This window comes from Oreochromis niloticus, linkage group LG9 (genome assembly GCF_001858045.2).
Source record: "Oreochromis niloticus isolate F11D_XX linkage group LG9, O_niloticus_UMD_NMBU, whole genome shotgun sequence".
In the NCBI taxonomy this organism is placed as follows: Eukaryota; Metazoa; Chordata; class Actinopteri; order Cichliformes; family Cichlidae; genus Oreochromis; species Oreochromis niloticus.
The window spans coordinates 20291469-20309741 of NC_031974.2; the positions used below are offsets into that span (position 1 = coordinate 20291469).

Sequence of the window (18273 nt, forward strand, 5' to 3'; positions counted from 1 at the left end):
GATCTCTAGGGCACCAGGTAAAGGTGTCGATTCCATCCATTTTGTGAACCGCTTATCCAACTACAGGGCTGTATCCTATCTGAGCTAACATTTTGTAACAGGAGGGATATGGCATGACTGGATTTTTGTGTGTGATCCATTTCCCAGAACAAAGAAACTGTTAAACCTATTATGATCCTAACAGTGGTTCCTGATCTCATAGTTTTTCTTCTATGTGTGTGAGTGTGTGAATGTGTGTGTGAATGGGTGAATGACTGGATATGTAAAGCGCTTTGGGGTCCTTAGGGACTAGGAGGCGCTATATAAATACAGGCCATTTACCATTTACCATTTCTATGTAGCATTGCATTCTGTTCATTATTTGTCATTACCATTTAGCTGCAAAACTATGTAAGGAGTAGGGTTTCTTTCTGACCTCCCCCTAAGATTTCCTACACTTAAATATCTTAACAACTACTGGATCATATCCATTGTCCTTAATGTAAATATGTAAGAAAAATTGTGTATGTTTCTGTTCTGTGTCCTGTGTACTGTTTGTTTGTATGTGTGTCTTTTTGGCTGCTGTTACAACCAAATTTCCCCTTGTGGGACAATTAAAGGATTATTCTATTCTATTCTATCCTATTCAAGTATCCTAATGAATTTGGCTATCCCCTAGCACAGCTCTTGGTCAATTATGCTTTGTTTTCTTTAGGGTATATGTTTCAGTCCTCCCTCCGAGATCTGGAGCTGGAAACACTTCCTCTTTAAGCCTGTAATGCCCCTGACACACTGTATGATACTGGATCATTAAAGTACACATGATGTAGTCCAGCTAACATCAAAATTGCAGCTAAAATAATAAAGTTGGCAAGTCACCAAACATCAACCGGAGGGTTTTCTTCCTTGGTGGCTTTTTGATAAAATAGCAAAGTGCCTGATCATGAGTATTTACCAGCGACTGTGACCTAGAGGAAGGACAGAAAGTTTCATGATCTCCCAGCATCAAAGAACATAATGGCATCATCTGATTTATGATGACTTGCTGGAGACTAAAATAAACGAGCATCTTAAAAACAAAGGTCTATTCTACCATCCAGGCCGTCTGTTTTGAGTGCATGTTTGCATGCATCTGTGAGCGCATGCATTCTAAACAGGCCAAACTAATCATCCCAGGTCCCATCACAGAAAACAGCCTCTAATCCACTTCCTTCAGAGACAAAGAGGCAGGAGAGTTATGCAAGGCCTGCGATTGATCGGTGGCACTAATGTGGAACGACCTCTGACATCTGGCTTCTAAAGCTGGATAGCTCCAGTGCTCCTCCTCATTTGAGCAAACATGAACATTCACAAACTGAAACGCAACTGCAGTCAGTGCTCTTGCAGCCATGCTCAGAATTTATCTTTAGTGCACAAATATGCAAGTCCACAGACACAAATACAGGCAAAATATACAAATTCAAGCAATCCACGATGAGGATTGTGCTACACAATGCTGTTAAGGTAACTATGAATACAAATATCTGTGTTGTCACGTTCTTCATGTGACTGCGCACTAAACTTAGTTTGAGTGGTACACAGTCAAAAATCACAGAAATAACTTGGACTTCACAATAAAGCCTCCCACTTAGCTAAGGAAGGCTGGCATTGTTGGTGAGAACCAATTAGAAGTTCATGTTGAGCAACTTCAGTAAGGACACAAAGGCTTATGAGTGTTTGAAGGACTCTGTTAATATACCTTTGACTTCTATAATGGGCAGGAGGTTGAAGGCAAACAAAGTGGCTGCTCTTAAAAACTTTAAGTGCACTTTGCCTGAATCACAGAGAGATGTCCTAAGAAAAAGAACAAAGCAAGTTCCACCTTCTATTGAAACCAGTCCATTATTAGAAACTTCCCAGACGAGTTTGCTAAAAATAAGTGCAATGCGTAACATGAGAAAAATTAACAATGGAATATTTTACTGCAATCACACATATCAGGCATGCAAGACTTTTCAAATTTTGTAAAAGGTATCTGTTTCGACTGCTGACACAGTCAGAAGGCTGCTGTTTTAGCAAAACAGATAAAATCGTATTTTTATTGGTACAAAAGTTATTTTTTGATGTTATTGAAGAGAAAAAAGAACAATGTAATCAGAAACATACATAGATTAGTGTGCAATTACATCTTCTAACAAAATGATGGATTTTCATAAACTTTTTAGGTAATTAACCCATTAAGAATACATAGGAGCAAGCACCATATTGAACACGATGGCCAAGGTGGACGTTCAGCCTAATCGGGTTTTTTGCATGTGACTAGAGACAGGCTACATACGTACTGTATAAGTTACTTGTAATTTAAAGATCACAAATACTTCTTTAAAACTTTATATGACGTCAGGGCTCTAACATACAAAACATGCATAAACTTGCTCTTTTATTCCTGATATTGTCACAGTTATTTATTGTTAGCAGATTAGACATGTTAGCCTCACATCTCAGATAAACTGTTTAAAAGCTAACAATATGCTAGCTAATGTTAGGCTCGAGTGTCCTAAAGATCAAGAGCATGTCGAAACTCCAGTTATATTGACAGCTGAGGTAAACAGTGGACTGACAGCCTACAATCACTATAATCGTGGCCAGAGCTGTTTGTCCTACAGGGGCCACCATAGCTAGGATTATGTACTTGAATTGTGAGGGGTAACAAAAACAGAATTAAGTTGACTGCAATCCCTAATAGACTGACATCTAGTGGTGGGATTTTACATACTGTACCTTTAAGCAAGCAATAATGCAAAGAGACAAGAACTGAGGTTAAAATTACAAATGTAAGGAACCAAAGGTCCAAAGTAGCAGCAGAGCAGTTACTTATTCGAAGATCAGAGCAATTATCCACTTTTTTCAACAGCTACAAAAACATAACCGTGTGTTTAAACAGATATGAACATTTTAATATCTCCTATAGTCCATAAAAGGTATTTCTCCCTAGAATGATCCTCTTGATTACTCTTTTTTTAGGTACTAACGGAATTGCGAATTATAGAAACCAGTGCAGGGCCCTTTAAACTCTGCAGCAGGAGTGAGTGAAGTCTATCATGGCAGGAGGAATGGGGTGTGTCAGCAAAATACACAGTTGATTCAGGGTGCCAAAATTTAGCTGCAATAATTCAACAATGCTGGTCTTGAACTGAAATCCAGAAATATGACATTATCTAGTGCGATCTGCAGAGGCCAGCATCTATGTTGAGCTCAGTGTGTGTGTCTCTATAATAACAACTCAAACACCAAAGTCAAACTGAGGAGCACAAATGTACACACACGCACCATTACTGCTTATGAAAAGACAGAATAACTGTACAGCAATACATTTACAAGGGTCAATTAAATAAAACTCCAAACTCAACACTTCAGCTTATTAGGTCCCCACCAATACACCAAAACAACTACATACACACAGACATACACACAGACACACCTTCATTTAGTAAAGAGATAGCAGACACTTTGGGAAATACCCTTACCTGCCTTCAAGAGACTGATACCACTCAAATGTAAGAATGAAACTATAGTCAGCAGTCCATGACTACTCTGTCACTTACTGTAGTTTCATATTTAGGTAGCTAAGATAGCTATTATGGGTATTTCTGTAACTTTTGTAAAAGCCAATGTTTTTTTACAACTTCAAAAATGATCACTTTATTGTAATCTCATTCTTTAAGTCGCTGCCCACAGCTCGTGGCCGCGGATGAGGTTGGAAGCATCTATTAACTTAAATCAGCAGCTCTGCTTTCACGACCACTCTCTCTTCACCGCAACAGATCGGGCCAGCAGCCGCATCTTTGCTGACGTCGCACCAATCCTAAGACAAGTCTTTGCAGCCGGGGATTGGATCATCAGGGTCGGTGAGGTAAAAATGGATAGTGTTTGTTTTCTCAGTGCTAAAATAAAATGCCCACAAGTGGTGCAGAATTTTTTTAAGTGGTAAAAGAAAACATTCATGAAATTGCTATTGTAACGTTATGCTGTTCTGTGGTCACAGTTATCATAGTACGAACCAAATATCCAGAGCGATTTGGGGACAGAAAACAACACAAAAGGGGCATTTTCATTCTGTGATTTTATACCATTAAATTGTCAACAAATCACTTGTGACTTTGTCTGCAGCTTGTGAAACAGCTCACTCAGTTGAGAAGGAGTTGCAATGAATAGAAGCATCCAGGCTGGAGACTTTCTGAGAACGGCGGCTTATGTGAAAAAAATAAAAATAAATAACTGTTTGGGAATCAAAGCGGTCGGTTAACACGCCCTCGGTCTCCTCAAGCTAAGCCTGCGCTGACACAAAACTGCTATCGCCGAGTAGTTTTGAGAATTACATGAAATATGATCAATACTATCAAAATACAAGAGAACAAAGGCGAGTAAAAAACGATTATGCTGCATATTCAAATTTGCAATATGCTGCGCTCGCACTTGAGGGTATATGATTTAAAGGTTTGCAAATGGGCTTGATTGTGGTGTAAAAACATCATCACTCAGTTTTGCCAAGCACACAGACGCAGGCATATCCACTAACACGCATACGGAGGGCCACCATGTAAGCAGAGACTGCGCGCCGAGCCAGCACAGCATTAGTGGTCTGATTTATACCACCGACAAAACTTGTTTTCGAAGATCGCTCTTCACACAAATATGCCGCAGAGCGCAGCTGGAAGCCATCACCCTGCCGCGGAAATCAAACGTGGAGGGATTAGCCATCCCAAAATGTATTTTCTAATGCAAATCCCAGAGTAAACAGAGAATAGAGGGATGAGATGATGACAAGGAAGTTGGAAACAAACTGTTAGAGTCTTTGAACGTTTGTACCAGATCAGGCGTTTGATGTTGATACAGAGAGATGAGAGTGAGCAATGGAGATTGGAGAAAAGGGAAAGGTGGAAAGGGAGTGGTGTAGAAAGTGCCAGGGTGGGTACGAGGTGGAGACGGCACCATTTGAAGTGGTTTTTCTGCAAAGCCAAAGAGGGAAGCGTAGAGAGAAGAACAAATACCGTATAAGTGTGAGAAATCCTGGGAACTGCACTGAATGGATATCAACACCAGTCACTCGCCAAGGATAGTGTTTTCATTAACATGGGATTTCCCCCCACAAAAGTTCTGCCTCCAGCACGGCAACAACTACATCCCTCCATTTTCTCCAAATCCATCTTCCAAGTTAAGCCTGCCGTGACTAGATAAAATAACTCAGCTGATTAATATCTCTGCTGTGTTATTGCTTTGGACAGAACTGATAGACACAGTAGATACAAATCAACTCCTCTAGACACAGGCTGGAATGACAGTATGAAGAGCAAAACATCATTACCATTGCCATCATAGTAGACCTTATTTACAGAGAAGCCCATTCTTACACTTCAAACTGAAAAATTAGATTTTTTTAAGTAGTAAAACCCAGTTTCTCTCAGTACAGCCTTGTCTTGTTTGCATCTGACCGAACAGATATTCTCATATTTTAACGACCCAACTGTCTGCAGAGGCAGAGTAATGGCTTGCATTTTACTCCTGCTACACAATCATAAAATATGACCTGAAGCGCCTGCACATAACTACAAATGAGGCCAACCTGAAAGCGTGATATTGTGCGCCAACACATTCTGCCAAGTGTGACATGAGCTGTCAGTTTGACCAGTTGCTTGCGGAGTATCTAAAATGTGCAAAATTCAAGGAAAATGCTGCTGTAGACTGAATGCTTAGCGACTCCATAACCAGTTCACAAACATCCCAGTACCAGGAATGCATTAGGTGCAGTATCTTGAAAATAAATCTGCAAGTAGACTGAAAGCATTTTATAAAGCAAAGCCAAAGTTAGTATTGAAAAAGGAATTTTCTGCTGAATTCAATTTCTGCTGAAACACTCAATATTAGTGCACACATATGTGACTACTTTTGATAACATTTATACTCCCTCTCTTTTTCAGTTATAGACTTTTAAATATGTGAAATCCTGCCAGGCAGAAAGTGCCGCCCTGATAAATGCCTGCTTAGTTTTAAAAAATAAAATTCAGGTATGAAGGCATGAGGAGGAATAAATCAGGTTCACAGCAGCAGATCTGTTTTGGTCCAGATGTGTACCATGGCACCATGTGGAGCTGATGGGGAAAAATATCATTAGCATTCCATCAATCACCGATCTCTTATATAAACTTTTCCCCCTGCTCATTTCTTACTGAGGTAACAGTTAATAATATGAGGCAGTCAGCAATAACTGACTGGTGACTACCAGAGTAAAACACTTAGAAATGGACAAAACATACAGAAACATAATAGAAGTTGTAGGCCAGAAAAAAGGTACACGGACACAGAAACTGAGAATCTGTTACGTAGCTTTCATTCACTTCTTCATCCTGTTCCATGTGTTGTCTATTACCTCCTGCTTTGTTTTGTTTCTGCCCCACTTCCAGCACACATACCCAGCGTGCCAACAATGCACTAGCCAAATTAATAGCAAATACACAGAGACACACATACGTACAAATACGGTGGAATAAGTGACAGCATCCTTGCTCCAAGCTGGCATGAATACAACACACTGTTGCTTATCCAGTCAGAGCTTCCACTAGAGGCCATTTTCCAATCAAATCAAAGTGGGGCTTAGCAGGTAGGCCCCGGCTTTTGTTTGCAGCGCTGGATGGATGAAACAGACACTATGAGAATGTCCTTCGTTTTTGCTTTGTTCCTTTAATCCACCACTAGGAGGTCTCTGTAATCCGCTCACTTGGATGACATAATTACATTTTTCTAATTATTATACATGAGACTAGCAGATTTATATTAAATTGCTAAAAAGATCTTACTGTGGATTTGACTACTCATTTGCTATTGAGTATGGCTGACAGGAAGACGGCTCAACACAAAGCAGCACATTACGTGACCACTGGAAAAGCAGACAAGTGCAGCTTTTGGCAAAAACATTTGAAATCTGTGGTGATTTGGCCTGCAAAAACACATAAGAATACATAAGCCTTAAAAAGCCTGCCTAGCATGGCTCTGTAAGCAACCAGAGGTTCTCATTACAAACCCACATGATATGAAACATCCCCTCAATAGAACACATATTGTCTGCGTGTCTCAATTACAGCCTGAATTCCTCACTTAAGAAATGCGCGCACACACATGCACAAACACACAAGCACACGGAAATATGTGAGTACACTGATTATGGTTTGTGTATTTATTCACAGAAATGCATGGAAGGATGAACAGACGCAAATATATTTACAGCAATGTGAAATGGGTCACAGTTTGTAATGTTTGGCAACAACACCAACTTAAACTTCACACACAGGCTTTGCCCAGCTCTTCCATTTCCACTAAACAGAACCTGCTGTGTGTGTGTGTGTGTGTGTGTATTTGCGCATATGTACAAGTGTGTCTGGGCTTGGCCAGGCAGCAGAGCTCTCTCAGGTTACACACACACAGGAAGGCTCAGAGCAATAACAAAGGCCTTTCAAAGGAACCCTCAGCAGGTTAAGATAAAATGTTTTCGCTCAAACTGATAAAAAGCATCTGCAGCTTAAATGAACAGGCGCTGGTATCAGTGGCGAGGTATGTGCAGCAGATCGGCCGGGACAGATTAAAACAGACAGCGGGCTGTCTCCCTCTTGGACGCACAGAGTCCTAATAGCAAGTGTATGTGTGCGTCCAGTCTGGTACTGACAGAAACACCTGTGAGGTTTAGTTCCAGCTTTAAATCCTTGGCGTGCCAATAATGTGAGAAACAGAAAAAGGATAGGGTGTTATCGAGCAGTTCTAGGTTGTACGCTCCACACACAAGTCCCACTGTGCTGTAGGACAACCGCTGTGATGACTCTATGATACTGTAGACCCGGCAACCTCCAGCACATGCTTTAAATGTGTATTTTCATTTTTTTTTAAACTGTCCAAATATCTTCTTTATAAACACACGGCTGATGAAGAACACATTTTTATTTGCAGCACTGTCCTAGAGGGAGAAGAATTTGGACACAGTTGTTGTGCATGTGCATGTATATGATCATATTTATGCATGGTCACGCTAACATCTGTCATGTCATGCGTGATTACTGTATGGGTGTAGTGCTGGAGGGTTGGGGGTGTCTTTAACTTTTTTAGTTGGAATTATGAAATTTATGATGTAATTGAATCCAGTTTAAATGACAAGACTTTATTCCACAAGAATAATAAAGGTTAAGGCAGCAAGAAAGTTCAATGAGCAAAACAGGAAAATTCTGAATTTTTAATTTTTTTTTTACTTTGAAACATTTGCTTCAAAGATGGTGATCAAATTCGCTTGCATTCAATTGGCATCGTCAAAGTGACTTGTGAATTTCTGTATATGTAGGTGCCAAATGATTTGAGATTTTCACTGATTTAACACAGTAAATTGCCATATTATCACAAAAATATTGCATGTAATTGCCATCTCGATCCCATTTAACTGCAGACTGATAGCAGACCGACTGTCTAATTGCTGCTGTCTTGATGCATCAATCTGTTTGTAATGATATGGCGATTAACTGTGAAAAATCAGTGAAAAACTCAAATCTGTTGGCATCTACATATGCAGAAATTCACATGAAACAGAATTTCATATTAACAACTTGCATTTGGAGTCCAACCAGAACCTCATAGATCTGGAGCAGAAATTCCTCTATATATAGTGGCGTAGTAGCTGCAGGATGCCGATTTAGCAACAAAATGACACGGTTGCTTGACGACCTTGCTTTTTGATAGGAATATAACCAGAATAAAACCAGCTGGTAACCAGTCGAGTCGAGTCCCCTATTGCAAAGAGAGACAGAAACTGGTTGTGCTCACTGGTACAGACCGACTCCAACCAGATATCCAGCAAAGTGTGTAACAGACATGCTGGTCCACAGTGTCCATTTCATGTGTTGCCTCTCAAAAATGTGAAATGGACATGCATGCAGAAGTTGCAGTAACAGCAGAGAGCAATATTTTATTTCAAGCCAACATACAAAAAATCCCGGGAAAGCGTTTAAACATATATTAATAACATATTTACATGTATATACATATTAGCCGCCTAGCTTAATCGTTTCTGATGATTAAGGACCCTGGAACACACTTTATATGTTTTTTGCTCACTAGCAACTTGTTGGCTTTAAAGATATCATCTCCCCTTGCTAGAAATGCAACTTCTGTCTCCGTTTCATGTTTTGGAGAGGCAAAGCATGAACTAGCGTGTCTATTACACATGTTCAAGTGATACTGGGTTGCTTACTTAGGTGTTTTATTTGGAGACAGGCTTCCTCCCACTAGGTGACCTGTGCAATCACCTTGCTATTAAAAGTAGTTGCCCAGAGGTTGAGAGTGTTGTATTCTCTGGGCAACCAGTTGGTTGCCTCAAAAATGCTAAAAAGTTCAATGTAATTAATAGGCAAGCACCAATTTTTCCTAGTAGCAAATACGTCGACGCCTATTTTATTCTGCGGCAATAAGAAACTGCATGTTGAGATCTGAGAGTCTATCCAATAGAAAGGAAACAAAATCTGTCTGACAACCAGTAAGGTTGTAAACAGAATGTCATTATATCATGGCATTGCCATATTAAGGCTATGTAAATGTGAAGAAGGAAAAGGGTGACAGGTTAAATATTTACCAAGAAACTAACATTAATAAGAGGTAACAAAAAAGTAACAAATGAGAGCCATCGGGATCTGTCCAAATCAGCTCATCTGGTGTTTGCTCTGCAGTAGAATACAACATCTGACAACCAATTTCTTGTGGGAAACCCTCTGGTAATTAAAGCTGGTTAAAATTTGAACCAGAACGTCTATGAACTGTGAAGGGAGTTTACAATGGAAACCATGGGTAGTTTAATCATTTGCTTTTGTTTTCTCATCCAAGTAAGTTTCCCCAATCTGAACTTTGTACTAACTATGCTGAGGTACTTCCATTGACAGAGTGACACATTTAATGAATTCACCTATATTACTGCCAATAAAAAATGTTTGGTAAGACTGTAAAAATTAGGGCATAACACAGGCCACTTACCTATAAAAATTATGTTTTAGAGGTACAGAAATTTTAGAGGTTCACCTCTTTTGCATCTTACCTGGAAGCCCTGGATGCGAGCCAGGTAGTCCAGCTGCTGTGCTGGCTGCACCGAGACACCACAGGCCAGGTTCTTCCCCTTCAAGGGCAGTGAGGCTTCGGCTGTGGGTGACTGACCATTCAGCAGCAGCTCCCTGGCCATGGTAGCGGTTGGGCTGGGTGAGGAGGATGAGCCACTGTAATAAGAAGGGTGTCCTGGGGGTAGCGGGGCAGAGCAGGGCCCCATGTCTTTTGATGCCATGTAGTTAACGGAGTTGCTACTGGTGCTCCCGGGGCCCGGAGCACTGCCACCCTGCTTTCTACTGGCCTCCATCTCCTGATAGACATCTGGGCTTAGGTGGAGCAGACCCTTTTGGGCTGGAGGGGTAAAGAAGGAGGGGAGGAAGGGAGGGAGGTGGATGGAGAAGATTAAAAAAGATGTTAGTATGAATAGATAAATGGACACAAAGAAAAGTATAAAGAGTTAAAAGAGGCAAAACAGAATAAAGGAATGACATTAGGAACGAGAACAGAGAAAAAGGTTATTATGTATCTCATAATTAAGAGTTGAATGTTGAAATCTCATGAATACAGATTCCTTAGCCACTCACAATAAGACAATACCAAGGAGAGTTTGTCTATGTGGGTGCCCAACTGTGTCCATTTGTGTGCCTACAAGTGTGAGCTCCTAAACTGGCATTTCATCACCAAACGTAGTTGACAGTTACTTGTGTTTTGGCAGGTCCAAGCACTATCAAAGCGTCTGCTGGGAAACACACACACAGCCTCTTTCTTTCTCACTCTCAAACACAAACACAGAGACACAAACGGAGCATCCACCAATATCAACAGAGCGTCTATGACTTCATCTTTGATGGAAAACAGCACCGTCACTTCACTGGCATCCTGCTCCAGTTATTATGTCTTCAAACATAGACCCGCCCGAACCTCAAAGGAAGTTTAGTCTCAGAAAAAAGGTTCCTGTTCTATTATTTTGAAAATAATGAGGAAATGTCCCAAATGGCCTGGCCGAGGCACCTTTGTGGTCTAACAAGTGAAACTGGATGCAGCCCAATCAATACATACTGTAGTTCTAGCCATCTGAACACAACAGCACCATTTTAAGGCTTTCTAGACTCTGTAATCACTGACGTGAAAGTTTTGCGGAAGCAGGAAATGCCCGTGGGATGGGATTCAATACGTTTGTTACTCTGTGGTCATGGTGAAAGCGAAAGGAAGGAGTACAAGGCATTAAAAGAATGCAAGGAATTGTAAAGAGAGGATAAAAGAAGGAGGATGAGCTGGCAGCTCGTTCAGATGGAAGAGGATGTGGGGATGAGTGAATGTGAAACCCATGAGGAGCCTCCAAGCCCAGCCAAGGTCACCAGAGACAGGAAGACCAGCTGTCTGTGTGTCTGTGCATATGTCTGTGGGCTTGTTTGTGTGTATATGGACCAACAGCTGGGAGAAAGCGCTGGAGCGAGCACTTGACTGACAGGTCACTTCCTGTTTCAGTTAACATTTACAATCACAGACAGAAATACACAAACAAGGACAGAGTTTTGCACAACTGTAGCTTACTCTAGTGTAAGGTTTCTGGGAACCTGCTGACAGTATTTCCCATAATGAACAATGAAGTTTGCATTCCTTTCCAGAGCAGCAGAAAAGCTGAAGGAAACAGCAATGAAATCCAGAACTTATTGCTCGTACTACAACAAGCGGCCCCTTGCCAACAATGACACAAATGCTAGGACTTTTCCCCCCTCCTCCCAATCATGATGACAACTTTAATTTGAATTTACACAAGTAAAACTTGCAGGCCTGCACATTTTGAATGCAGCATCATAAAAAATGAAAGGTGTTAGCCAACATGACATCAGCAGTGGACAAAGAGAATTGGAGGAGGGGGGGAGGAGGAGGCAGTCAATGTGATCCATGTGAGTTTCTGTGACTGCCCAGTGCATGTGAGAGTGTTTGCATGTTTGCATGTGATTGAGTACTTAAAGCTGGTGTCAGATGGTAAGCGAGAGCGTGAGAGCAAGAAACAACAAGAGTGAGACAATGGAGGAGAGACAGTGGGAGTGAATAAGCAAGAGTGGCTGAATGTGTTTGCGCGTGATGCTGGACAGTGATTGTGAAATTGTGTACATAAAGTGGGAGAAAGTTAGTGAAAGGGGAGAGCGGGAGAAAAGCAGGCTGAGCCTGAGAAGTGGGGAACGGAGGAGTAGGGAGAGCTTATTTGTGGTACCGGTTCCAGGCAGTTGCAGAGGGGTCCCACCCAGACTCGGTGTCCGGTGGGCCAGGGGAGCATTGGAGGAAAGCCAGAGGCAAGCATGAGACTGATCGAAAACAGATAGGGCCGAAGCCCGCCGCTATAAATCACCACTGTGGAGCAAGACCTTCACATAGCTTACACATGCACACAATGCACAGACACACACACACACACACACACATATGAACAGCAGGAAATGAAATGTGGCAACTCAAGTGAAAAGCCGTTCTGCAAGACCCATGGGAATAGAAGGGAGAAAAATCACCCTCTTACTTCTTTTACTTATGCTTTCTTTTTATGCTCTCTTCCTGTCTCTAAGCCACCCTGTTTGTTGTAGCAATGCCTTCCAGAGCTTACATAGGGCAAAGGACACTGACGCGCACACACACAAAGAGTACAATGAGGGTTGTAGGTGCCTGAGGTAAGTGTGTGGGTGTTTTGTCTGGGAACGGAAAGAACAGAAAGACAGAGGGATAAATGGACAGCCCTTGACATATTTACCTACTTTCTCTCACTATGCCTTATATAACGCAGAAATATTCTTTGTGTGGAGCATAGCTCGTCAATGACAGCATTGGTTATGTGTAGGAAATTGCGTTTGTGTTACCTCAGGCTAGTAAATGGAAGAAGATCAAAAATAGAGTTAACCCATTTTTGGGCTGCCAATATGCAACAGCTTTTAAAGCTAAATTTGAAAAAAATGTTCAAACAGAACTGAGTTTTTGAAACCTTTTCAAGTGTTCCTTCCTGCTTTATGTCCTATAACTAACCTGAAAATGGATCAAAGGATATGATATTTGCCACGTCAGTTACTTACATAAAACATTAAACAATCATCTGACAATAATGCTTATTAGGCCCCTATATCATCCTCACATTCTGAGGCAGCTGGTGTCCTTTGCACACATCCCTACATAGGGCCCCTTTAGTGAGTTTTCCAACTAAGATGCCATTGCAAATGGTTCACTTGTTGTTTGGGGGGAAAGGGGAGAAGTTTGTCAGCCTTCTGTGGCCCTCTAACACTTTTGGGCCCCACGGAGAGGCCTGTGGGTAATGTTTTAAAATTATATCTAGAGCTACACCTAAAATGTGGACTATGATTCTTTCTTTGGCTGTGATTTTTAGTTTTTGCGTCTAACCTAGCCTAGTTTCTACTAACCTAGCAGACACACAATTAACAAAATGCCAATGATAACTTCCAGCAGCACCTCTAATTGCTCTAATTTCAGAATTGAGCCAAAAACAAACCATTTAAAATTTGTTTGACCTGAGGTGTCCACTCACTGAAAGTAATAATTAAATCACACAGTAAAGTCTCTCTAGAATTTCTATTAACAGTCAATCTAAAAACTTGAATATTCTGTTTTCATGGCATAACAGTAAAGTTGAGCGAGTATTTTTCTGATGTCAGGTAAATCGTTCCTACAGTTTAAATGAGCCGCCACTGACAGCCTGAGTTGCTGTGAAGAAGCAGGGATTGATGCAATTTGTCCTCATTTGGCAGATTTAGGTGAGGTTTGCTCACATGTTGGTGCCATTTTCTACACCATTCTGGCAGCTATAAATAAACGTTCATTAGTGCATTGATTAGTGCATCCGATAGCACAGCAACTATCTGGCATTTTGGCTGAGTTAAACTCGAAAATGTTGAAAGTACAGCTGGAGGGTAAAGAGCTGCAATACTGTTTCTGCCTGTCAGGTGGGCGTGACGCAGTAGCTCTGACGTCACATGAAAACTTTGGATAGGATTCAAGTCCGGACTTTGAAGGTCCGGACCTTTGTTGCAGGCTTTGTTCATGGCTAAGATCATTTTGGGTTAGAGTTTTTTTCTTTTTCTTTTGAAGGTGTACTAAACTAGCCAATAGGGTTGGGAGTAAACACATCTTTTACTTTTCTAGGCAGCTGAAAGAAGCAAGTGCAAATATGGGATATAGTCAGAGTGGATACTACCCAGGGGCCTAGGTACTAGAAACCTTCTTGCTCCATAGTAGTAGTAGTAATTCTTTGGTGACTTAACAGTGTTCTGTGTCTGTCCTCCTGCACAATTTATCAAAGCAGCTCCCTTGCCTAAACATTTCCAATAGTGAGAATGTCTCTGAAACTGATTATTACCTCAAGCATGCAACACTTTAGGTAATAAGGAACTTTGGAGATGACCTCATTCTCCCTATGCTGTTTGGAGTTAATTTGAGAAAATGGGTATATCCACATATGGTACAATGACACAAGGGAAGAGCATGGCACAACCAAATTATTGCAACCATGTGAACTTAGGCTTTTGTGTTTTTTGTTTTTATAACATTTGCTTCAAAGATCGAGACCAGGTCTGGGACCACTCGGATTCAGTTGCTGTCTTCAAGGGGACTTGGTGCATCATGATGGCGAAAAACAGCAATAAGACGGACTTGGTGTGCTATCAGTTTGCAGCTGAATGGGGTGAAGCTGGCAATTACACACAATCTGTCACTGTTAGTAAAAATATAGTTATTAGCTGTGATAAACTGTAGAAAATCTGTTGCCTTCTGTTGCAAATCCGCTGCAATCCACATGAACAAAAATGAACATTAACTACTTACATTAACAGTCCAGACAGAACCACATCAATTTTAAATAGAAATTCCTCGACAAATAGTGATGTAGTCGCTGCAGGACAGCAATTTAACTGTAAAATGACACAGGCACTCTTGCAGATGTGTTGCACTCATTGGTGACTCAGATTGATTGCAAAATGGCAGTCTGTCTGCGTTTACAAATTACATGGCAGCTCACAAGTCTGAGAGTATGTGCAGTTAGGCCATGATTGTTTAGAGACAGGTTGCCTCCCACCAGACGACCGGTGCAACAACCTTAGAATTGAAGTCATTACAGGCGTTGCACATTTAACCTCTGATTGCAGCTGATTGCTGCAACTACCTGCACTTGATCATCGAATGCGATTTTTCTTAGCAGCATAGAGACTGCCACCCTTGTTTTACACTAGTGTGACTGAGCCAAGTCTCAATTCATTGAGGAAGACAGATTTGAAGCAGTTTTTTTCTATGGTAACCTTCCTTTGGTTCAGACTCAGGGCTGGGCTTTCTAACATTTTTACACATTTTACACTAAAAATCTGTATGATATAAAATACGGGGTGGAACCAAACATATTGCTTTCTCTCGTGGCATTATTTGAACAGTGGAAGAAAGCATATTAACTGAAGTATATTTAAATTTAACAAAAAAATAAATAAATCCCATCCTAACAACACAGTGTAGTAGTGAATGTAGAGAATTTAAGCTTTTTTTTTTTGAAAATGTAATCACTACGGAAAAATGTGTTGTGATATATCATGACTGTGGGTGACATACTTCGATGGTATTGCACAGTGAGTTATTCTTGGACTCCCGTCATAAGATTAAAGAAAATGAAAAAAATGAGATGAGCAGTTGTTTTGTTGTGCTTCTGAAAAACTAAGTCTCATTCAGAAAAGATCCACATAATATGTAACACTGCCGTTATAAAGAGTCGAAAACAGATGTTGCTACATCAACAAAGATGGCTACAATATTGAGGATTATAAGTTTTAATTTTATTCACCTATAAACACGGGCCCTGTTTAAACACTCGCAAAGTCTGAACAGCTGCGAGGAAAAGAAAGGATTTTCGCCCCACTTTTTTTTTTTTTAACTCCCAGCCAGACTTCTACTTATTCACACTATACGTCAAAACAAAAGACAAACAAGAAACATCTTCCATTCAGCACTGACAGACACACGCACACAGAAAACTGAGACCAGCTGTATCTGTTTGAATGAGTTGTAAATGGTGTTTATGCAATAAACATTATTCAGACATTAGCGTCGTGTGAGTGTTGTGCGGTTTGGGCAACTTTAAAGAGCTAATTAGCAGATAGTTAAGCCTCATGCTGAGTGTGAGATAAACTAAGTGGAAATGGCAATGGCCCAAAGGCACACTCCAAGCCAACAATAGGAACAGTCGTCGAAAAAAGGAAGATTTTGTTTCCCAAGAGGCTCTACTCTGGAGGTATTGGGCAATGACTGAAGCTCGGGCTTCCATAGAAACCACAACCACCAAAATAGTTTTTCCAAGAGAACAATCATTTATCTACAAATATAATTTAGATAATATATCTTTCACAAACTGGACTAAATCACAGATTTGAGTGCTATAAAAACTGTGGCACAGGCTCAGTTCTCATCTGGGTCCTGCCTATCAAGTCTAAACCAGCAGTGAGCAATGCAACAAATCTGGGCGATTACTCTCTCAACATAAGTGCGCTAAGCATGACAACCATTCTCCTCTCCAGAGTGAAGCTGGATCCCCCATGTCAGGGAGCCGGAGCTCTGCCAAAACCCTCCATTAGACCAAAGTGACGACAGCACATTTGAATCTATTAAAGCTATCTGTTTTCCCCTCTGCTGCTCGACATCTCACAGATTGTTCATTTGAGTCACAAACTGCTCTTTCTCAAGCTGCTGGCATTTACTTTCCTAGTTTAAAACTGCTTACAGCTGCTTTTTTTAAAACTCAATCTAGGACATCACAAAAATATAATCAAGCTCAGATACTTACATGCTTAAGCAACACCATGACAATTAATTCTTGGGAAACTTCTTTCACACGTAATATTTAAAAAAAACAAACAACACGTATGCAACTTATGCCACATGTGGCACGACTAGAAAAATAACACCACTGCCAGGCTCCGGAGACAGCAAAACAACTAAAAATAGAATGCGAATTCTTGAAATAGCTTCTTGACTTTAATGTGAGATTTTCGTCATTATTTTTTATTTTGATTACAGACAAGACAATCAACTTAACAAGAGACACTGATGGAGGCCAGCTGTTTTAAAATTACACCCTTAAGGTTCTCAGTGAAGAGTCCTTTGAGACAAAGCCTCTTCTATAAATAAAATGTCCTTGAAGGCCATCACATTCCTATGTAAGATCTTACATAAATCCAGACAGGAAATGTATTTTGCATTTGTTGACCTTTTGAAGATGTCCATAAGGTGAGATAATGATCTGTTTCTCCTTTGTATCTGTTTGTACATTAACAGGCTTGGGCATTGTACAGCTATAACAGCAATGGCAAGGCTAACATGGTAATGTTTAGGAGGTTAACTTTATTTACCATCATAGTTTAGACTGTTAGCATGCTAACATTTGCTAATTACAGTAGGCGATGCCATTAGCTTTGGTCTAATGAGAACCAGCTTCAGCAAAACAATGTTGGTGAAGTCTGGAGAGGCCTCAGAACCATCTCAGGCCACAAACATCAGAACTCTCTGCCTGGGAAGGATGTGAGGCGGGCAAATGAACTGAATCATTTCTTCAACAGATTTGATTCAGCCATGAGGCAGTCTCCAACATCGGCTGCAGACTCACCCACCCCCACTGCTGCTGTTCCACCTCTGACACCTCAGACACTTCACACCTCCTCTATTCACCCTGCTCACTCCTCCCCACCCCCAACAACAGCATCCAATACACACTCAACACAAGGCTCCAGCCTGTCTCTCTCAACCACCCAGGTTCGGAGGGAACTGAGGAGGATTAAAGCCAAGAAGGCAGCGGGTCCAGATGGCATCAGCTCGAGGGTCGTCAGGTCCTGCGCGGACCAACTGTGTGGTGTGATGGAGCACCTCTTCAACCTGAGCCTGAGGCTGGGAAGAGTCCCACAGCTCTGGAAAACTTCCTGTGTTGTTCCAGTGCCAAAGACTTCACGCCCCAAGGACCTCAACAGCTACAGGCCGGTGGCTCTGACATCCCACCTGATGAAGACCCTGGAGCGGCTGGTCCTGGCTCAGCTTCGGCGCCTTGTGAGCTCATCACTGGACCCACTTCAGTTTGCCTACCAGCCTGGCATTGGAGCGGATGATGCCATCATTCACCTCCTACATCGTTCCCTCGCTCACCTGGAGACCGCTGGGAGCACTGTG

General features: G+C 41.3%; 1 protein-coding gene across 1 annotated transcript in view; it reads right to left on the reverse strand.

The window, feature by feature from the left end:
* stau2 (staufen double-stranded RNA binding protein 2) overlaps positions 1-18273 on the reverse strand; it is a 102566-nt gene that overhangs the window by 34871 nt on the left and 49422 nt on the right. Inside the window, exon 12 of the mRNA XM_005471792.3 lies at positions 10076-10431. Coding sequence (XP_005471849.1) covers positions 10076-10431 — 356 coding nt within the window. The remainder of the gene's footprint in view (positions 1-10075; positions 10432-18273) is intronic.